The following is a 23,802-nucleotide window of genomic DNA, read 5'->3' on the forward strand; positions in this document are numbered from 1 at the left end:
TTTGCATTGAAGGGATTCTCATTCCCCAATTACGCCCCATATGCAAGGTTCTAAAAACAAATAAGCAGACTTTTTCCTATCAGTCTGCAAAGATAGCAAACTTTGCTCACCCTTGAGGCCATTTTGGCTAGTTCAACCATTCTTCTTTAAGTTTACAGTCCCCAATGCTAATACCTCCCTGCTCTTCCTAACACTACCTCTCCCTCCTCCAAATGAACTGTAAAGTAATTCAAAGTTATTGCAGAACAAAGAAACTAAAGAAATGTTATTTCCCAGAAAGTATGGTAGCTTCTGACATAAAAATTTTCCATATCAAAAAATGAAGAGCCTCTGTCTGTTGTCAAATGTTAATTTATTACAAATAGTCTTCTCTGCAGCTTTTGCTGGGCATTCCACAGGACCCCTATTTTTGTCAAGATTTGGTATTTCTGGTACTTTCTATATAAATGAACTCTGAAATGATTGTTTTAAGGAATGTTAATGATATATTTAACCTGTTGAATTGAAAGAACTTCCCACTAAATAATGGAAATGTATTTTAACACCATCCTCTAACGCTATTATATCCTTAAGAATGACTACATAAAATAAGATTTTATATATATATATATATATATATATATATTCCTTATCATGAAAAAAACCATACAACAAACATTTCACAACTAACAGAACAAGATTATTCCAAGACTGTAAAGATTTCTGTATTTCTTTTTATACTTCTATGTAATAAAAATAAGGTTTATAGTGCCACACTGTGGTCTAAAGCCAAACTGTACCTCTAGAAGTATTGTCAGCCAAATTTCCAGATGAGATCTTTTTGACCTTAAAGGATAGTTGCTACAATTAACATTTCTTGTTATTCTGTTTTAAGATAACAATGATGGAAGCATCCGTAGTTTCTTAACACTTTTTCTATGTCAGTGAACTTTTTAAAAAAAATTAATATTTTTACATTTGAAAAATATACCTTTTCTCCCTCCCACCTCTCCTCAATTTGAAAAAGGGGAAAAAAATCTTCATAACAAATATACAGTCAAGTAGAACAAATTGTATTGACCTTATACAAAATAAAATATGTCTCAATCTGCACCCTGAGTACAAGACTTATCTGTCAGGAAGAGTATGAACTGCTGGTCTCCTTTCAGTCCTCATCCTTTTTCTGACTATCCTCTCTCTTCCAGATGCTCCCAAATCTTTGAGTTTTCTACTAGCAGAACATTCCTCAGTCTCTTTTGTTAGCTCATCATCCATATCATAAATTGTAAATGTGATTATTTTCCACAGCTTTGTTCTAGGCACTCAATTTCACTTAAATATAGTTATCAAAATATTTTTTTAAAAAAATAAGTTCATCAATCTTAGGTTAAAACCTGTCCCTCTATCACTGCTCTAGAATTAAATGTAAATTCCTCTTTTTAGCTTTTAAAGTCCTTAAATTTATTTTTCCAATGAACATTTCTCCTCCACCCACACTCTGTGATCCAATCAAATTAATCTTCTCTCTTTTTCTACCTACCATCTCTATGGGAGATTTGTATTGGTCATTTATGGAATTCATTGCCTCCTCACCTCTGCATCCTTTAAGATACAGTGCAAGCCCCATCATCTTTATGAAGACTTTCTTGATTCCTCCAACTGTTAATGCATTTCCTCCCAAACTTCTCTGTATTTAGCTGTTTTGTATTTATTTGCTTAAAATTTAAGCATTCTTATAATCTTTATCCTTTAGATTACAACTTTATCTTAATTGTATCACGCCCTAGAATACTACAGAACCTTTCTCAGTGAGAGCTATAATTCCTAAAAAGGAATTTGTATTACTAATAATACACACTGGAAAAATTTAAATGAACACCTTTTGTCCGGAATGGCATACAGTGGATGGGTATGTATATAAAACATATATAACATATAAAAGAGCTAACTGAATGGGAGGAAGTGAACAGACTTGATTGCATTTGGGAAACTTTCAATAATCTCAAAATGTTGCTCCCTGACACATACACAAAAACAAATATTAATTTTGATATTAGGTAACTGCAGATCATAGAACACCATGATTTTCACTAAGAACATGAATGCTATCAGGTCACTCTTTCTTCAGGACTTGGACAAAAAGATTGATTTCTTAATAGCTGGCATGAAGATATTTGGATCTTGGTAATTATATGAATTTTACACTTCAAGAGTCCCTCCCTATGAGCACTCACTGTCTATAACATTCAATTAATAATTACCTGCTACTCAGTTTTTCATGTAAACATTGCATGTTCTCAACTACACTATGTACACATTAAGATAGAAGTCTAGTCTTGGACATGTTTTATATCCATACACTATGCGCAATAGGCATTCAAAAAATTTGCTAATCATGATTGTTAAAAATGACCCCAAAAAATATAATTACACTATGCTTTGCCACTGTACCCTAAGGACCATGGAGCTTTTCCACTTGCCTTGTGGTTGAAGTCTCTTTATTATATTCCCCTATTAAAATATGATTTCCTTGAGAACAGGGGTGCTTCCATTTTATAATTGTATTCCCAACTCTTGGCCCAGTGCTTTGCAAATTCTAAGGGCTTAATAAATAAGGGATTTTTTATTTATTCATGCATATTGAAAAAGCCATGCTGATTTTTCAAGGTATAATGATTGTGAATGATGTATGAAATACTTTTAATGCAAGAAATCAAATGAGATAGTGTGAACAAAAAGATTTTAAACACAACACAAATTTAAACTGGCTTGAAAATTTGTTTATTATAATTATAATAAATTTTTCACACCTGTACTGCATCAATATCTATTTATTTCTATGGAATAAATTGGATTTTTGCTTGTAGTTTTTAATCCAGGCAAGAGAATTACTAGTATGTTCCTTTTTGCTAATGTATGAAGAAATATATTAATTTTAATGCTATGTGGTACCAATATTCATTTCATGTTGCTTCCTTTGCTTGACGATACCTGATACTGCTGTGAGTCATACCTATTCATTCTCATTTCAGTCATATCAACTTAAGAGTTAGATATGATCTCTGAGGCTATCTAATGCAATCACCTACCTGAAATAAATACATAAAGGAGAAAACAGACTCATCACTCTCAATTTGATATACAAATTTTTCAAAAAAATTTAAAGAAAGTTTTAAATTATCTTATAGAAGTGTTACAGGAAAAGTTGCATTTTAAAATTTTATCATATAAGAGAAACAAGTTATAACAGTAGATGATAGATTTAGAACTGAAAAAATACCTTAGAGGTCATCTAGTTTCAAGCTTTTCATTTTACAATGACCTGTCCAAGATCACAAAAAGAGTAAGTAGATTCCAATCCAAGTCCTCTGATTCCATATCTAGCACACATTACACTTTACCACATTGACCATATTAATTTAGTATTTTCTTATGTTGTCTTTTATAAACTATCTATCACGAGTGAAATATTCCTTTTTTGTAACTTCAAGTTTCTATTCTTTTCTTTATACCTAAAGAAAACAGGGATTTCCTCATCCCATTTTTGCAGAGAATAAAACTGATGGAGGGGGGGCAGCTAGGTGGTGCAGTGGATACAGCACCAGCCCTGGAGTCAAGAGTACCTGAGTTCAAATCTGACCTCAGACACTTAATAATTACCTAGCTATGTGGCCTTGGGCAAGCCACTTAACCCCATTTGCCTTACAAAAAACCTAAAAAAAAGGGGAGGGAAGAATAAAACTGATAGGTAAGTATTTTTCAAATGACCAGAATTAAGTTATTAATCAGTGACAGAATTCAAATAGAAGCTATTCATGTGCTCCATTAACAAAACCACAATTCAAAATAGAAAAAAAACAAACAAGAAAGGATCCCTACTTGTTTTAACTTTTTAAAACTTTTTATAATATTCTGCAATTTTAAGGTGTACAGAATAACTAATAAATACTTCTGTGGAAGCAAACCATTTAAATTTTTGTATTTGGTACAATCCTACATTAAATAATTATCACTGAAATGTAAAAGTTATTAATGAGATCACTTCCCTCAAAAATTGTACTAATTCCTCAATGATACTAATCTGAACTTATCAGGATATATGATTTCATGTGACTACTTTCCTCCATTGATGCAAAATGCAACTAGTCCGCAATTTAGTAAAAAACTTTCATGAATTGTTTTGATAGAAAAAAAAATCAGACACTCTGAGGCCAATCTTCTTTGAACTTTGCTAGTCTGGTCTTCTAATGAAAGATAGAGTGTGAGGTCATACCAGAGGTCTTTTCTTTATATTTTTGTTGTTTAGTCATTTCAGTTGTGTCCAACACTTTGTGACCCCATTTTGGGGTTTTCTTGGCAAAGATACTAGAGTGGTTGCTTGTTCCTTCTGTCATGCTGGATACTAATGATTCTGGAAGAAAGAGTAAGTCTAAAGAGTCTGCTAAGTTCTGCTTCATTTAAAACAAATTCAGTGTAAGTTACCCATCATCTACTACCTCATTCATTTTTAAGTCCTGTGGCAATTGATGAGTGATGAAACAGCAGATGTGGAAACACAGGTTGCTGTAGCTACATCTTGCACACAGGCAACTGAAAGTACTGGATCACTTTTTCACTAGATTGAAGAGCAGTGTGTTTTGGCAGCCGCTGGATGTCTAAGCAGATACCCACTGTGACTCTAGGAAGAAAGGCTAGAAAAAGCTGTCCTAAAATGGCCTGCTTCCCACAACAGACAGGGATCCCACCTTATTGATCAAAACACACACACACACCCCTAAAAAAATTTACGAAGTTGATTCCACTTACTATTGGTACATAGAATGTGTGCACACCATAAAACAATATGAAATCCAGTAGATGACTACTTTTGGTGTGAGAGAACTCACAAAGTACTACATTTAATTAGCAACCATGAGTAAAACAAGGCTAGAAAACAAAGGCCAGCTTACTAAAATTGGAGCTGAATACATGTTTTTTTGGGAGTGGCTGCTGCAATGTTCCACAATCAAAACTAATCTAGTAGGGCAGCTAGATGACAAAGTGGATAGAGCACCAGCCCTGGAGTCAGTAGGACCTAAGTTCAAATTCAACCTCAGACACGTAATAATTGTGTGACCTTGGGCAAGTCATTTAACTCTATTGCCTTATAAAAACAAGAAGAGAAAGAAAGGGATTCATGAAGCCTTCATTGATGAAGTGGCACCTAAGCTGAGACTTGAAAGAAAACAAGTATTCTGAGAGGTAAATATGAGGAAGGAGCAAATTCTGAGCAAATTCTAAACATGAGACATGGATTTGCACAAAGGAATGGGAGCATTTGAATTTGAGAAGAGCTAGAAGATCAATTTGAACACAAAGCACAAGAAAGCAATTAGTATGAAATAAGGACTGTAAAAGGTAGGCAAATGTCAGATTACAAAAGGTTTTAAATGCTAAATGCTAAAGAATTTGTATTTATTCTATGGGCAATGAAAACCTGTAAGAGGTTCTGAGAGGGACATGATCAGATATGTGTCTTAAGAAAATTATTTTGACAGTTATAAGGAAGATGGACTGAAAAGGGTGAAGAATATTTGCAAAGAGATCAATTTAAGAGGCTTTTATAATAGACAAGTGAAGAGTAATGAGACTCTGAGTTAGAGTGGTGGCTAAGGGAGTAGAGAGAAAGAAACTGAAGAAATGTCATCAAAGAAGAATCTACAAGACTATGCAACTAATGGGAAGCAAGAGTTAAGGAAAACAACAAGACTTGGGAGGACAGCGATACTAAGAGGACAAGTGAGTCAAAGGGTGAAGATTATTACTTTTGTTTTGGATATATAGAGAATGAGATGCCTATGAGGCAGCAAGGCAACAAGGCCGCAAACAGATGTTTGAAGGCAGCTGATGATGCAAGACTGTAACAATTCAGGAAAGAGACTAGAATTGGTTATATATGCTCATAGAGAAGATAATAGATCCATGAAGCTGATGAAATCACCAAGGGAAAAGAGTATACAGAGAGAAAACAAAGTCCTCAGGAGAGAGAAGCTGGTTAAGTATATAGCAAAAAAAAAAAAAAAAAAAAAGAGCAGTTAGAACTAAAAAAGAGAACCAAGAGAAAGCAAAGGGAAATATGTTCAAGAGGTAAGGATGGTTAACAACATCAAAAATATTAGAAAGATTAAGGAAGAAAAGAACTGAGAAAGCATGGTCTATATAAATCACTTAATCTGCTAGGCTCAATTTCCTGATCTATAATATGAATTGAACAGTATAATTTCACCAAGGTCCCTGACAGTTCTAAATATATTCTTAGGTCCTTTGTTTCATCCTTTCAGTTCTAAATCCTTTGAGTTTGGGAAAGGACAATCAGACTAACTATAATCTGGCAGTAGCAAATAAATAAATAAATGCACCAAAAACTTTATTGATGTTCATCAATCTCAATTGTAGTATATTGTAATAGATTAGAATTGTCTGAGTCTCAAAAGGTTATGTTGTTTGCTCATTGTTACATAGGAACTAAGCATTAATGGTATAAACTCAATCTTAATGACTCCATTTCTACCACTCTATTCACTATATCACACTTTTTCAATCAACTGAAAGCATCAAGAACATTGAATATGAATTAAGATATAAGAACCATATATAATGATTGAAAGAGTATAAAAGATGATGTTGGGGCAGTTGGGTGGTCCAGTGGATAGAGCACTGGCCTTGGAGTTAGGAGGACCTGGGTTCAAATCTGGCCTCAGACAACTTAATAATTACCTAGCTGTGTGACCTTGGGCAAATCCCTTAAATCCATTAAAAAAAACAAAAATAAAAATAAAAAAGATGTTAAAATGGCAAAGGGGAATGGATTGGAGACATGGGAACCTGTGAAAAATAAACACTAACTTGTGACTGAAGCTGAAGTTGGATTCGAGATGGCTAAACCAAAAGGATTTTTGACTTGTTTCATCTCCTTTTTGGATACTCTTGTGTTGAATTCTATCTCTTCTGAATTTCTCAGGATTACTGGAACCTCCAAACCAAACCTAAGGGAAAACAAGGGAAATTAAAGTTAAAAATAGTTCAAATTCTAAAAAGTATTTTATGCTATATTTTTATTGTTGTTTTTAACACTGTTGAAAAGCAGTGATTTGCATTGTTAGATGTATACTCAAGTATAAATGAATTTATCTTTTAATCAATGTGAACATGAATCAATGTGAACATTCAACAATGTGAATCACAATTCATACAGGTTTACCCATTCTATGTGACTCTTTTTGTTTGTTTTATTTAATATTTATTCTCATTTTGTACAATGTTTATTTTTATACATTAATGAAATATTCTTGTTTAAGAGTAAACAAAATACCCCCTCTATGTGACTCTTGACCATGTCCTTTCATAAGTTTACTACAAGACATGTTCGATTAACATTCTGGGATCCCTCCTCAAGTTTTCCTGACCCAAGAATAAGAAAACCTGCAGACTGCTGATCAATTATTCCATATTTTTGTCATGTGCACATCTCTTCTTTTTTCCAATCTTTGATGAAATCCTTTACACAGCATTTCCTTTGTAATTTCACAATTTTAAATCAATCTTAGGTCTAATTCTTTGGAGAATATAGCATCTCATGACTCATAGCACACATCACTTGAAAGTATCTTAGTATTTTTATTAAGGATCCTTTGGTTCAGGGAGAGTCATTAAAAGAACCTACAGGCAGTTTCCTGAAGGCAATCCCATCTCACACTTCTATTTCTGTTTATCTCTAGCTCTAATTCAGTCTATTTGCAATCTTCATTCAAAATAAATATACTGTTAGATAAATACTGTATGTTGTCCATTTAATTACTTATCATGGTCTAGACAATAGGCATTCCTCATCTTGTTTTCATCATGTGTACATAATTAGCTCAAACTCTTTAAATGATTATGATCTAATTCAAAAAATTTTGCAAGGTTTCAGGGTCTGATGCAATTAGGTCAATGCCAACCATAAAAAAGTTTTATGAGAAGTTCACCATCCACTGGAATTCTTTTTTTACTTGGAACTTGCATTGGAATGCTTCTATGACAATGATGAGCAAGCACTTGTCTCCCTGGATATTAATAATCAGAAACAGTTATCTGTTAATTCTTTCAAGGAACATTATGCAATTTTCACAAATATGTGGGAGATATTTTGTTAGAAGACAATCTTCTAAGGCAGGATTTTGCTTTATCAAGTGAGATTTTTCATAATCAAAAACCAATTTAATGGTATAGTGTATTATTTATGGTTGTCAATTAATGATGTGATGGTATAAATATGGATTAATTTGAAATTTTTTTTTTACCATTTAATGTCCTCATGTCAAGGATACCCTCAATGTAAATGCAAATTATTCTTATAAAAATTTTGTATATATGGTACAATTTTGAGTCATGTTTTCTCAGTAGCCTTTAGGTAAAGAGTTAGTGAAAGTGTTGATTTTTTTCCCATGTTTTCCATATTTTTTCCTTTCTTCAGATAATCCTGAAACTCAAACCTCTAATGACTTCAAAATTGTGTAACTTCTATGCATGAGGTACATTTTGAAGGCATTGGAGGTTTGAGTCTCAAGGTTATCTGAAGGAAGGAAGGGTCACTTCTATGCATACTTGGTCTAACTACCTACTTTACCTGCCTTTGTTTTCTTCTCTGCCATATTAACTTCCTTTAATAGCAAATCCAAATATAATAGCTCCATTGTACCTGCAAAAAGTTTACTCTAAAAACTGTTATGGATTATTTCCATTTTTTTTTTACTGTGTTCCTTCAAGTTTCACACATAGAGGTCATCCAATGATTTTTCTTAATTGGGTCTCTTACCAAACTTTCCTCAAAACTGGTTTTCCCCCTCTACTGTTTGATGCTATTATATGAGGCAATTAGGTTGATCCAAGAAGGACCAAATCAGAGAGACCATAAACTTATATCACAAAGACCTGAAACAAGAAAATACTGACCTTTGCTACAAGAAAGATAATTGAGGGACTACCAACAAATACCAATCTATGTAAGTACTTTTTTCTCTTTACAAAAAGAATTTGTGAAAAAGGAATAAGGTTTTAACAAATGTTATTTATGCTGCAATAGACAAATCTTTACCTACATAGAAAAGATAGAAATATGTTTAGAATAAAAGTTCTTACTGTGTGTTTGTTTACTAAATAAAATATTTTGCTTGGTTGAACAAAAGGTCTTCCTAAAGGTTCTCTTCTTACAAAGGCATTTGAAATTCTATCAACTTGGGAAGTTCCCTCTCTACTTGCCTTTCTTGTATAACTCTCATGAGTTGGTCAAGTTGGTGAGAGGTATACTTTCCTAACATCATCAGAATAGCATTAGAGACTCATCATCCTTCATTCTTACTACATGATTAGTCTATATTCTCTTGTCATACAATTCTTGATATCATTTACTCTTATTTTTCCTTGGAATTTTTTAGGCTGCTCACATATTTCAGCTAACTATAATTAGTAAAAAAAAAAAGGGTTTCATTGCTGAATATCACTTGGAAAAGTGTGCTTGCTACCTCTAACATCCTCATTTACAATGCCCTTAATTCACATTAATTTCTCATAAAAAAAGGAAAGATGTTATAAAGATCAGTATGTTCTTGTGGTCATGTTTCAGTATTTAATAAGGTCTAATATTTTTCCCCACATCTTTATTATCTACTTCTCTGGATCCTTTTTTATAAATCCCTCAGTGTTCTCATAATGATAACACTGCCTATATGAATTTCCTCTAAATACACTTGGACAAATCTGCTTACTTTTCTCTTCAATGTCATTTCTACTTTCCTAAAAGCACATTTGAGACTTTGGTATTAGGGACCAGGCATAGTGGTTCTACTACCTTTGAAGGACAAAACACTTTTGTTATAATGATTTTTACAAATCTTTTTCTTTCTTTGTTTTATCTGTTTTTTTAGTCTTCCTTCCATTTTCATCTTTAAATGTCCCTGAGATAACTTGACTTATTCAAGAGAGCTATAGAGAATTAAGGAGCTATCTAATATAAAAAAATGCTGCTTGCATGTGATAGGGAAAGATATGACATAGGTTCTGCCAAGTTCTGCTGAGTAAGAGGGTGTGTCAGCACTGCCAAAAGGGTAGAGTTGGGGAAGGAAAGTAAATGGGATTTTGAAGCTAGACTCTTTCTTTCCCTCATTTATCTTCAAGAGAGATATTGGGGATAGAAGGATCACATCAAATAATCTATAGACTAAGGGCATGATTCTAAAGGGTTCAGAATAAAATCTGTTTTCCCTGATTATTGGGAAGAAAAAAGTTTATGCTCATCAACTTGGTCCCTAACTATGCTGATTACACCAAGACTATCACAAATGCCTAGTAACCTTTTATATTTTCTTACACAAAAGTAAATTGTGTATGCAGAGCCAAGATGGTGGCATGAAGGCAGCATTTCCTGGGAACTCCTGCCCCACCCCCCAAAACTCCAAAAAGCCAAAATTATAACTCCAGCCAAAATTTAGAGGGGCAGAACCCACAGAAAGACTGAGTGATACATTTTCACAGTCCAAGATAACTTCGAAATTCCATGGGAAAGGTGTGTTTCACCAAGACTGGGGGTTGGAAAAAAAGCCAGGACCACAGCACAGTGCAGCATAACACAGCCCAGCCCAGCCCAGCCCAGCCCAGCCCAGCCCAGCCCAGCCCAGCCCAGCCCAGCCCAGCCCAGCCCAGCCCAGCCCAGAGATCACTGGCAACAACTTGAAGGGGAGGTAAGAGAACTCTACTACACCAGAATGAGTGTGGAGTGAGGAGCACTGGTTGCAGAATCTGCAGCGAGAATCTAGAGAAAGTAGCCTGTACCCCCAGAGATGGTAAGGGAAGTCTGCAGAGATTTCTCTGCTCTCCCTTGGGGCAGGACTCTGCTGCTAGCCTACACTTAGATCCAGGTTGCAGTTCGGGCTTCCATACTAAGTAACCAAGCTGGATCCCTCCTTACAGCTCCAGAGCAGAGGGATGTACAGGGGCCATCTACACAGCAAAGCACAGGCAAGAGAGCATAAGACCTTGGAGAAATAAAGGTCTCAGTGGGGTGTCCCCCCCCCCCCCAAAAAAAATCCAAAGCCTTGGAAGTGCTGTAAATTAGTTTTGGGCTGAGGAAATGAGTAAACAACAGAAAAAGAAGAATCAGACCCTTTAGTCCCATAGGAGATCAAAACAAATACTCAGATGATGACAAAATTGAAGCTTCTGTATCCAAAACCTCTAAGAGAAATAGAAAATGGGCTCAGACTATGGATGAGATCAAAAAAGACTTTGAAAAGCAAATAAGGGAGATGGAGGAAAAAATGGGAGGAGAAATGAGAGCAATGCAGAAAAATCATGAAAACCAAATCAACAGCTGGGTGAAAGATATACAAAAAAAAATACTAAAGAAAATAAATATGTTCAAAACCAGTTTAGGCCTAATGGAAAAAAGCAAAACAAAAGGCAAATGAGGAGAAGAATGCCTTAAAAAGCAGAATTGGCCAACTGGAAAAGGAGATAAAAAAGCTCTCCAAAGAAAATAACTCTTTCAAATGCAGAATGAAACTAAAGGAAGCTGATGACTTTGCAAGAAAACAGGAAGAACTCAAACTCTTTCAAAAAAGACAAAAATTAGAAGAAAATGTGAAATATCACATTGGAAAAACAACTGACCTCGAAAACAGATCCAGAAGAAATAATTTAAAAATTATTGGGCTATCTGGAAGTCACAATCAGGAGAAGAACCTAGACTTCATTTTTCAAGAAATGATACAGCAAAATTGTCCTGAGATCCTAGAAGCAGAGGGTAAAATAGAAATTGAGAGAATTCATGGTTACCTCCTGAAAGATCCCAAAAGGAAAAACTTCCAGGAATATTATAGCCAAATTCCCAAACTCCCAAATCAAAGAGAAAATTCTAAAAGTTGCTAGAAACAAACAATTCAACTACAGAGGCTCCCTAGTCAGGATTACACAGGCTCTGGCAGCATTGACATTAAGGGCTCGGAGGGATTGGAATATGATATTCTGGATGGCAAAAGATCTCGGTTTACAACTGAGAATCAATTACCCAGCAAAACTGAACATCCTCTTTTAGGGTAAAAGATGGACTTTCAATGAAATAGGGACTTTCAAACTTTCCTACTGAAACAACCAGGGCTGAACAGAAAGTTTGATCTCCAAGTACAGGACTCTGGTGAACCATAGAGGGGGTGGAAGAGAAGAACTATGAGGAACTTAATGATATTGAACTGTCTGTATTCCTGCATGGGAAGAAGATATTGATATGAACTATTTCATTTATAAGGACTGTTAGAAGGAGCATATATATATATATATATATGTATATATATATATACATATATATATATATATATATATATATATGTATAGAGAGAGAGAGAGAGAGAGACAGGACATAGGAAGGAGCAGAGTATAATGGTATAATATAGTAAAAAAGATGGAGTCAATCGGTGATAAAGGAAAGTACTGGGAGGGAGGGAAAGGAGATGAAGAGGAAACTAAGAAATTTCACATAAGAGGTAAGAAAAAGCTTTTTCAATGGAGTGGAAAGGGGGGAAGGCAAGGGGGGAATGAGTGAGCCTTCCTTCTCATCAGAAATGACTCAGAGAGGAAATAACATACACACTTAATGGGGTGAGGAAATCTGTCTTACCCTAGAGAAAAATGAGAAGAAAGGGATGGGATAAGGGGGAATGGGGGGAGGGAAGGGGGGAATAGGTGATAGAAGAGAGGGAAGATCAAGGGAGAGGGTCCTCAGATACACACACTTTTGGACAGGGCCAGGATGAAAGGAGAGAGAGAATATTATAAATGAGAACAGGGAGGAATAGAGTGGAGGTACAATTAGTAATAGCAACTGAGGGAAAAGCAACTTCTCTGGTGGACTTATGATTGTAAGACCCTGAGTTTCGAAACCTATGAACTTTTGCCTGAATGCCTGTAAGACCCTGAATGTCAAAACCTATGAACCTTTGCCTAAATTCTGCTCCTAAGTCTCTGCTTGGTCAGCTCACTGAGTTTCTGCCTGGTCAGCTACTGGAGATTCTGCCTGATCAGCTCTCAGACCATGCAACAGGGGGGCTTCTCCGAGGACCTGCATCCAATAAGAACACCCCGTACCATCTCAAGACAATCTGCAGGCAGATGCTTGAAACTCCCCTACTGAACCATATATAAGGTCTCTCCTCACTTTACTTGGGGTTCCAGGGTCCTAGCCCTGTCCTAGGACAGAACCCTAGCTCAAGCTAGTTTAATAAACCCTTGCTATTGCATCTCCATCGTGTGGAGTGCCTCTTTTCCATAATTGGGGACTTTCCTGGGATCTTAACAATGATAAAGAAAGCAAATCACCCCAGAGACAGAGCCATTGGAATCTGAACACAGATTGAAGTACATTTTTTTCTCTCTCTATTCTTGAGGTTTCTAATCTTCCTGGGGTGGGGTTATGTTTACTCTTATAACACATTCAATTTTGATCAATGTGTAGCATCAATGTAGGGACTATCAGACAGCCTTCTGTGTGGGGGGGGGAGGATGGGCAAAAAATAGTAAAATTCAAAATCTTACAAAAAATGATGGGTAGATACTACTATTGTATATAATTGGAAAACAAATAAAATGTTAATAAAAAAAGTAAATTAGTTCTTCAGTTGTTAACAAGATAAAATCTTTGCTCAAATTAGGAGAAAGAATGATCTTCCCCAAGAATTTACTCTTTAAGATTTCTGGTGCTCAAGGTCAAGGAACATATAAGGGCTAACTTCTCTTATATGTCTGTGACTCTAGGGCTATAGCAGGCCATTCAAAAATCTCCCTAGACTTTCTTTTACCTCATCTCTCTAGAAGTCCTTTCTAGAGACTTTAAACAAAACAGAAGTCCATTCTTCATTTGTGCAAAGTTGTCAATCAAAAAGAAGTCACTCTCCCTTAAATATATTCTGCCCAAACTTGGCAGAAGTTTCCTTTTAAAGGGTTTTTTTTCCCTTCACTGTTTCTTCCTGCTTTACAAGACAATATGTTTCTTCATAACTCTTTTATTAAAGATTTTATATTCTAATCTAGTTTTACCTTTGGCAACTATATCATTTTAGCAAGTTAGATATTTGTGGAGAATATTTTTTTGGTCTTCCTCTACCACCAATTAATTTTCATTGTTTACTCTGAGCTTAGACTGTTACAATTTGTATCATTGTCATTTCTGTTGTCAGTTTCTCAATTTTAATTGCCAATTTACTTTTTAAAAAATAGATCAGGATTGTAGTTATTTATCTCTCATTTAAATTATATTTGTTGTTTCTGTGACATTATTCAACTCATCTGCTGCTGTTTCCTTTTTCTTTTGTCTTCAAATTTTCCCAGCATTTAGGGTCTTTTCTAATGAGTTTCATCTTCTCATCATATGGCCTAAGTATTTAAGCATCAATTCAGGATTAAGAATTGTATTCCATATTTTTTCTTATTAGGGTAGTTAACATTAAATTAAAATTGAAAAATAGAACTATTTTTTGCTCTCGCAAAATAGATAAAAACCACTTTTTTAAAAAAAAAGTGGGGGTGGCTAGGTGGTGCAGTGGATAGAGCACCAGCCCTGGAGTCAAGAGTACCTGAGTTCAAATCCAACCTCAGACACTTAATAATTACCTAGCTGTGTGACCTTGGGCAAGCCACTTAACCCCATTTGCCTTGCAAAAAACCTATAAAAATATGGAGGATAATCAAAGGACAATTTAGATCCAAAGGATACTTGGAAGGGAATCCAGTATACTGAGAATTACAGAAAGATCATCAGAACATGGAACAATTTTTAGAATTTATGAGAAGACATGGATAAAAGTTGTTCAGTTTGTAAGGGTGTGGTTGGATTGGGTTCTGCATCACTGAAGGAAAATCATTTTTTTCCCAACTGATAAATCAACTGAGGATAATAACAAATAGTTCCTAGATGGGAAGACCTATGAAATAAATAAATAACAAGATCTGTAGTAAAGAAATGCACATTGAAGTACTTCTGAGATTCTACCTCATCACTAACAGATTTGCAAAGAGGACAAAAACAAAAATTGACAAATGTTGCAGGGGGCTGTAGGAAAACAGACACCATTCTGGAAAATAAATTGCGATTATATGCAAAAAGTTACTAAGCAGTGTAAGCCCTTTGATTCAGTTAAAACACTTGTTGGTCTATACTTAAAAGAGAAGAAATATTTATACCCCTTTTTGTGATGGCAAAACTCCCTATAAATTTGAAAATAACTAAATAAACTGTAGTATAATGATGGAATATTAATGTATTAAGAGAAATAAATGAATTAAAATGAATTCAAGAACTAAAGTGAATTAAAAATACAAACAGGGAAAGAGCTGTGTGAACTGATAAAGAATAAAGTAAGCAGGGGGCGGCTAGGTGGCACAGTGGATAGAACACCAGCCTTGGAATCAGGTTCAAATCCGACCTCAGACACTTAATAATTACCTAGCTGTGTGGCCTTGGGCAAGCCACTTAACCCCATTGCCTTGAAAAATCTAAACAAAAAAAAATATAAAGTAAGCAGAACCAGAAGAATAATTTATATCATAATATCAAAATTATAAAAAGTAAGAATTCTGAAGAATTTTATAACTATGAATGAAATGGTTAGAACTATGAAAATATTTTTAGAATTAAAAAGATATGATAATAAGTCTCTATAAGGTACTTAAAGGTCTGTAAACACTTTACAAATATTTTATTTTGTCTTCACAACTATCCTGGGAAATTGATGATTTTACAGATAAGAAAACTGAGGAAGGCAGAGGCTAAATGACTTGTTCAGGGCCATATAGCTAGCAAATTTCTAAAGCTGGAATTGAACTTCCTGACTTCAAGTTTAGCTCTATCCATGGTATCAACCTAGCTGCATAACCAAACTTTGAAAGCTAAACTACAATCATTGTAATGATCATATATGATTTCAGAGGACCAAGGATGAAGCACCTACTTGTGATAGATTCAAGAGGTAGGATGAAAGATATTTTTTGCACATGGTCAAATAGGGAATTTGTTTGATTATGTGTATTTGTTACAAGGAATTTTTTCCTTATAGGTTCTTCTTTTTTCCCTCAATGGAGGGGAAAGGAAGAGGGAGAGATGTTACATGTTAATTTAAAAATTAACACTATTCAGATCATATATGAATCCAATTATCAAAGTAAGACAGTCTTAAAAAAAGTTCAACTGGATTTTAACAATTATGTCATCCTATTTTTTAAAAAGATAGCATTTTCCAATTAAAGGATGCTATCGAATCTTAAATAAAAAAATGCCAAATTCTAATCATCAATTTCCTATGAACTTTAAATAACTGAAATCATAAAAACAGAACTGGAGTGCTCAATAAACAAGTTATGTAAATGTAATGGAGAATTAGTAATTGGCAAGAAACAATGAATAAATGTGGAGAAACAGAGAGAGATTTCTGTGAAGTAAGTGAAGTAAGCAAAATCAGGGGAACAATATGCACAATGACTACAATATAAATGAAAAATCAACAAAAAAATTAAAACTGAATGCTATATAAAATTATGACCAAGATTGGCCCTTCAAATAAAGACGTGGGAAAGCACCTCCTTAACCAATTTGCAGAACTAGGATTCCAAGAATGATCTGTATATAAGATCAATCTGTTAGAATATGTAGGTTGGTTTCACTGAGTTTTGGGGGGTTTTTCTTGTTTTATTCTTTGGTAGAAGGGATTTTTCTCTGAGGAGAAAATAGAGAAATAAATTAGAAAACATGGGTGATATAAAAGCAAAAGATCTAAAAGAATTTCTCAACATCCATTAAAAAAATTCTGGCTGGATATGTATTACTACATTGAAACTAAAATAAATCTTAAATATCATCTTTCCCATCAATAAAACTTTCTCCCATTTCATGTCATGCCTATATTTGTTATATTTGTCATTGGTATTATCATCCTTACCTTTAAGCCTGATTAAGGTTCAAAAGCTCAATCATTTTAGCTCCCTTCACACCCCCCCCCATATATGTCTTCCTTTCATCAGTTATTGGTAGCATTTAGCCTTTGCACCTTCCTTTTGATTCCTACTCTAAGAAGCAGTATATTTTAGAGAAAAGAACATTGGATTTAAGATGAAAATTTATATTCAAAAAGTTGTTGCTACTCTGTCATTTATTAGCCATATGGCATTAATAGTCACTTCAACTCAAAATTCAGTTTCTTATCTGCTTAGTACATTTATTATTACTACACTATCATAGTTGAAGCCCTTATGACCTGAAATTTAGCCCGTCATAACTTCCTCCCCCAAAAAATCTTACTGCCTATGAAAGCACACAAATATTTCTAAAATATTGAGAAGCAATATTATGACTGTTCTAATCTTCATGTGACTGATGATATTATGTCAACTTATTGCCAGATATGGAAAAAAAGTGTTTTAAAGCCCTTCTTTCATTACTGAATAATCTGGCAGATTACAATAAATTAGATTATAAAAGGAAATTTTAAAACAGATCATTCAATTGCAGATTCTTTTTTTTTTTTTGCAAGGCAATGTGGTTAAGTGGCTTGCCCAAGGCCACACAGCTAGGTAATTATTAAGCATCTGAAGCCAGATTTGAACTCAGGAACTCTTAACTCCAGGGCCGGAGGTCTGTCCACTGTGCCACCTAGCCGCCCCCAGTTGCAGATTCTTAAGAAAACAAATTGGAAAATAGTTCGTGTGACAAAAGGCTGTATCTATACAAGCAGAAGTTTCCCCTTTGATCACCAAATAAGCAAAGTGACACAACAAATTAAGATTCTTGTACAAAAAGAGAGTTGATCAAGTTTAGATATTATGGGTAGCATGTTTGTGTACAAAAAAGTTAACGGACTAATACATACTATACTTTACTAATTTGAAAAAAGATCTAGATCCAGTAGGGTTTGGGGAAGAAGGAAGGAAAAGTGTGAAACATATTTGGAAGCTAAGTAAAAGAAAGTACCTGTAGTATATACCAAAATTAAAGTGAAATACTGAATCAGTACAAAGAGAAATGATTACATTTCTAACTTGTTTCAAGGCCAGTGTGGGATCAGAGTAAGGAAATGAAAAAAAAACCCCAACTTTTTAAAAAATAAATTAAAATGTAGTGAATCAGCAAGAGTATAGATTAAAATACAATAAAAACATATAGAAGCAATGTAAAGCAGAAGCACAATTAGAAGTACAGTTCCAGGCATTAACTAATCTAGAGCCCAGACCCACGTCTCTTATTTCTGATTTCCCCAAAACAAGAAGATAGAACTGGAACCTCTTGCTTTTGACAGGGACCAATAGAAAGGTCCTTATTGTACCAGCTATAGAATTCTATAGTAAGAGACAACTGAAAAACAGAAAGAAGGAAAAATCATGCCAAGAACAAACTCTGGCTCCACTAGTTTCTAGAATTCATAAAACCTATGCCATAAGAGTTTCTCACAAATATAATCCAAAACCAGACTCCTAGAAATGGTCAGGCAATTTTGAGACAGATGACCCAGAGTGATTCCTTAGACACGTATATGGTCTTTTTTTTTTTTACTCAATTTAAACAATTACTATCATCTTTCCAGCTCAGATCAGATAGACTGGCTAGGGCAGCTTAGATGGCACACAGTGAGTAGAGCACCAGTCTGAAGTCAGAAGGACCTGGTTCAACTCTGACCTCAGACACTTAATCTGTGACCTTGGACAAATCACTTAACCCTGATTGCATAGCATTCAGATTCATCTCCTGTTGTCCTGATCCATATCTGGTCACTGGACCTAGATGCTCCAGGGTAAAAAGTGAGGCTGGACTTAGCATAGCACTCCCTTCACTCAAATCCAATTTACGTGCTTGTCATGGTATCACCTCTCTGGTGTCATGATCTTTTTCAAGAATAGAAAAACAAACATCATCAGATAGATCAAGCCCTAAATTTGCCTAATGAGATAACTTCCGAGCAGGCTTCAGGAAATAATGGAGCAAAAGGTTCAAACCGGTGCTGCTATAATCCAAAATCAGTTAATAAGGTATTTTTCTTTAACAACATGGCAATTGATTTCAGGTTCCCTTTATAATATTCTAAGTTATTGAAGAATCAAAGAATATTTGTTTGAGTTATCACTATCTATAGTTACCATACTAGCAATTAAAATTTTTTTTTTTTTTTTTTTTTTTAGATTTTGCAAGGCAATGGGGTTAAGGGCTTGCCCAAGGCCACATGGCTAGGCAATCATTAAGTGTCTGAGGTCAAATTTGAACCCAGGTATTCCTGACTCCAAGGCCAGTGCTCTATCCACTACACCACCTAGGCACCCCAAAACATCTTAATATTTTATTCTCACAGACCCTTTTGAAAGTCTCAAACCACAGAGGTTTCAAATATTACCTAAAAGCAGTATTACTATACTTGCCTTATGTGCCAGACACATAACATTGGGAAACTAATTATGACAAAGAAAGCAGCCTATATGATAGGTTATTCTCTTAACATTCAAGTAATTTTTTTCAAATTGTCATGTTTTATAAATGTCAGCATATTCTCATTTTGATATCTATGTTTTTCAGAATGGGTTGATGCTAAAGCAGATTCCATGATAGTTACAAAGATAGCTGAAGGATTTTATACCATGATTTGGTAGACCATATCTAACAATAGTGATCAAAAGCCTTATTTAACAACCAAATAATGCCTTAGCACCCTCTCTCCCTATCAATTTCAATCAGTAAGAGTCCTTTGCAACCCCATTTGGGATTTTTTTTTGGCAGATACTGAAGTAGTTTGCCATTTCCTTCTTCAGCTCATTTTTACAAATAAAGAAAGTGAGGTAAACTGGGTTAAATCTTTTTAAATTTTTTTTAATTTTAGGCAATGGGGTTAAGTGACTTGTCCAAGGTCACACAGCTAGGCAATTAAGTGTCTGAGACCAAATTTGAACTCAGGTCTTCCTGACCCCAGGGCTGATGCTCTATCCACTATGCCACCTAGCTGCCCCCTGGGTTGTATCTTTAATCACCAAGAAGTTTTTTTTTAATTTTTTAAACCATAATGGTATGCCTGAAAATTAAGGTGGCCAGGATATGTTCTGCAACTGATCTGAAATAGTCAGATGTCATTCTTCTTGCTCTCCTGAGAATATGATCCATTTCAAATAAGAAAATTGACCTTATGGTCTGCAATCTTTAGAACTTTTAGAAACATCTTCTAGTTGAGAGATTTTGAAAAATCTGCCATTAAAGTGCTTCCAAGATGGATTTCTTCTGCCTAGTAAAGTCATCTTTAAATTATCATCAATTTCATCACCAAATTCAATGGCCTATTCTCAATCCTCAATTTTGTCCATCATCCTCTTTCCCTTAATGCTTTTTCCAGGCTTCCATGACACTTTTCCTATCTGTCTGAGCACTTCTCTATATCTTTTGCAGGATCTTGAGCTAGATTATGCCCTCTTATGGTGGGTATCCACTTTGTTTTTGGCTCTTTCTCTTTTTTTTCCTCGATATTATTTTGTTTAATGAACTAATTAATGTTCATGGATTGAATTATTATCACTTCTATTCAGATGGCTCTCAGATCTTGTCCATTCCTAATCTATCACCCAATCTTCAGATTTGCCTCTCTAACTTTCATATTGAACATCTTGAACTTGAGATTTCACAGACATCTGAAATTCAACATACCCCAAAAAGGTCTGCTTATCCCCCCCACCCCATCCTCCCCTCTTCTTAACTTCCCTTTTAATGTAAAGAATATCACCACCCCCATCAGTAATTACTAGGTTTGTAACTTGGGAATCATTCTGGATTCCTCCTTCTCATTCCCTCTTAACTTAAACATGAGTTTAAGTCCCACTGATTTTACCTTAATATCATATATATCTCCTAATTTCTCTCCTGATATCGCCAGAATGCTACTAAAGTGCCTCATTTGATTGACTACTGCAATAGCTTACTGGTTGCCCTTCCTCCTCCATTTTTATTCTCTAGTCAGATGTCAAACTGGCCTTCCGAGAGATCTCACCATATTATACCTCCCCAACCCCACCCCTCACCCCTGCTCCTAATCAATAAACTGCATTGGTATCTTATCAACTCCAGGATCAAATACAAAATTCTCTATTTGTAATTCAAAGCCCTTTATCATCTGGACCTGTTCTACCTTTCCAGACTCCTAATATCTTACTCAACCACACATACTCTGGGATCTGCTGCTTCCTTGCTGTTCCTTGCATAATACATCCTTATCCCCCTACTTCATATATTTCCACTGCCTGTATCCTATGCCTGTAACTTCCTTCCTTATCTTCATCTCCTAACTTCACTGGTTTCCTTCAAGGCCCAGGAGAAATCCTGCCTTCCATAGGGAACCTTTCCCTAGCTCTCATTTACCTGGTTATATCTTGTTTGTCCCATAGCATGATCTTTGACTGTTTTTGTATCCCCAGGGCTTAATAGAGTGCCTGACACACAGTAGTTGTTTAATAAATGTACATTGGACTGACTGACTGACTAGTTCTTTTCCCTTACCACTTAGGAAATATTGTTAAAGAAATGGTAGTCATGACCTTCAACATAAAAAAATATTCTTCATATGGTCTAATTTTCTTAGAACTCTCAAGTTCTTTTCTATTTGTAGCAATTAAAAATTTTTGCTCTCTGTATTCTCTCAAATTAGACTACACTGATCTTGAGAATGGGGCCCAGAACTTTTATTTCATTGTCTTATGTGCACTTTTAAGAACTCAATCATCATCAATTCAATGAATTTCAGTAAAATTTAGAAGAGAAAAAAATGAAACTGGCAAATATATGAGACAAAAAGAAAAACTGAATATTCAGCCAAAAAAAATAGTTTATAAAGCATCCCTAGGAAAGGATGTTCCCATAGCTCATGACGCTCGCAAGGTGTGTAGACCTACTGGGCTGAGGTGCGGGCCAGAGTGGACACTCCCCCCTCGTCTTCGGCCCCTGTCCTGGGGACCTGGGTGTCTCGGGCTGCCCCTTCCCGCCTCGCCTAGAAGCCGCCAGCCCCCATGGCCCCGGGCCCCTTACCATCCCAGCACCAGTCCGGCAGTGACGACGAAGCAGGTGAAAACCAAGGCGATATAAAAAAGTGGTGAATACTCATAGAGCATCACCAGAAACACGGCAGCCATCGGGCCGGCTCGGAGAGGCGCACAGCCCTGCCCGGCCCGGCGCAGCCCTGCCAGGCCCGGCACAGCCCTGCCCGGCCCGGCGCAGCTCTGCCCGGCCCGGCGCAGCCCCCACCCGCCTGAATCCCACCCAGGGAATCCCACTGACTATGGGAAGCCAGCGTGGACAAACCTGCTGGCTTCGCGTTCGCAATGTTTGTGAACATGGAAACCACAAACCCTAGTACCTGAAGCTGCGAACCAATCAGGACCTGGCATCACCCACCTCCCGACAAAGAGCTCGGGAGACGCGGGCACAAAAAGATACATTTTTGCCTATGACTGCGGTGGGGATTCAGTTTGTTTGCACAGTATTTATTTTTATAAGGTTGTTCTCCCAATCCCGCTTCTCTTGACTTTTGGTTTGTTTTAGTTTTTTTGGATTTGCAAGGCAGTGGGGTTAAGCGGCTTGCCCAAGGCCACATAGCTAGGTAATTATTAAGTGTCTGAGGTCGAATTTGAATTCAGGTCCTCCTGATTCCTGGGCCGGTGTTCTATCCACTGACACCTAGCTGCCCCCCCCCCCACACACCCCTTCTCTTGACTTTTAATGAAGAGTGAGGAGGATGGGAGACGGGGATTTGCAATAGTTATGGAGGAGAAAAGGCCCCTGAAAGTTTTTTCTTTTTATTGAACGGAGGAGATTAGGAGGTTCAAAAGTAAAGGACAATCAGAACAGTATTGAATTTAAATTCAGGAAGAATTTATTATATGCCTTTCTTAAGCAAGCAGAATGAAGATTTACAATTTCACAGTGAATCTTATTTTGTGTTCTGCTGTGTGTATAAAAATAAACTTTTTCTTTTTAATGTTTAAGTTCAAAAAAATTTTTTTTAAATTTAGGATTGTGTTAAAGGACAGGGTGACAGTGCTGGTAACTAACTCTACCCAAGAAGAAAATTTTTCACTTTGGAGAGCTACAAAACCTACAACCTCAGAAACAAAATGATGATATATTAAATTCTTTTGGTTAGTGTAACCACTCTGATTTGGGCCCAAGTTTCCTGACTGGCTCTTATGAAAACAAATTCATCAGTGTTAACCTTACCACCCCATCATACATCTAACTTCCCCAAGCAGAGTATATGAGAGAAACAAAAAAGAGAAACATACAGATGAAAAGAGAAAAAGTACAGTCAAGATCTAGAGTTAAGGGGGGGGGGAAGGAAATACTTTGTATATGAGTTATTTTATGACACTGGAACAACCAGTATTGACTCAGAATATCAATTTTTAAGAGCAGCGGCTGAGGGGTTCAAAGTGACCAACTAGCCCAAATAACATTTTAAAATTCTAATTGTCCTTTTCATAGACCATCTTAATTCTGAAGCTTTCCTAATCTTAATAAGTTTCTGGGACTGAAGGCTTAGAGATGCCCATCCACTGCATAATTTTATGTACAACTTTTATTTTGCTTTTGTTTTCTCTTCTGAAGAGAACCATCTTCAAGCAAGAACAGAAATAAAATGGTTAACAAGGAACTGAAACTCAAAATAAGTGAGGAGGTAAGCTCCCTGTCTTCTACCCTTCCATGTTTCAGAGCCTGAATAAATTATCTGTTTCAACTGGTCCTTGTTGATTTCT

General features: G+C 35.7%; 1 protein-coding gene across 3 annotated transcripts in view; it reads right to left on the reverse strand.

Annotated features, from left to right (window-relative positions):
• Positions 1-23,802, reverse strand: part of CGRRF1 (cell growth regulator with ring finger domain 1) — an 80,262-nt gene that overhangs the window by 48,199 nt on the left and 8,261 nt on the right. For 2 of the 3 annotated variants that reach the window (XR_012473920.1, XM_074213461.1), the window contains exon 2: positions 6,865-7,004. Coding sequence is in view for 1 of the 3 variants with exons in the window: in XM_074213461.1 (XP_074069562.1) it covers positions 6,865-7,004 (140 nt within the window). In the remaining 2 variants the exon portion in view is untranslated. Of the gene's footprint in view, positions 1-6,864; positions 7,005-22,078; positions 22,241-23,802 lie in introns of those variants that run through there. The other variant, XR_012473921.1, reaches the window with a different exon arrangement.

The sequence above is a fragment of the Macrotis lagotis genome, chromosome 1 (genome assembly GCF_037893015.1).
Source record: "Macrotis lagotis isolate mMagLag1 chromosome 1, bilby.v1.9.chrom.fasta, whole genome shotgun sequence".
NCBI lineage: Eukaryota > Metazoa > Chordata > Mammalia > Peramelemorphia > Peramelidae > Macrotis > Macrotis lagotis.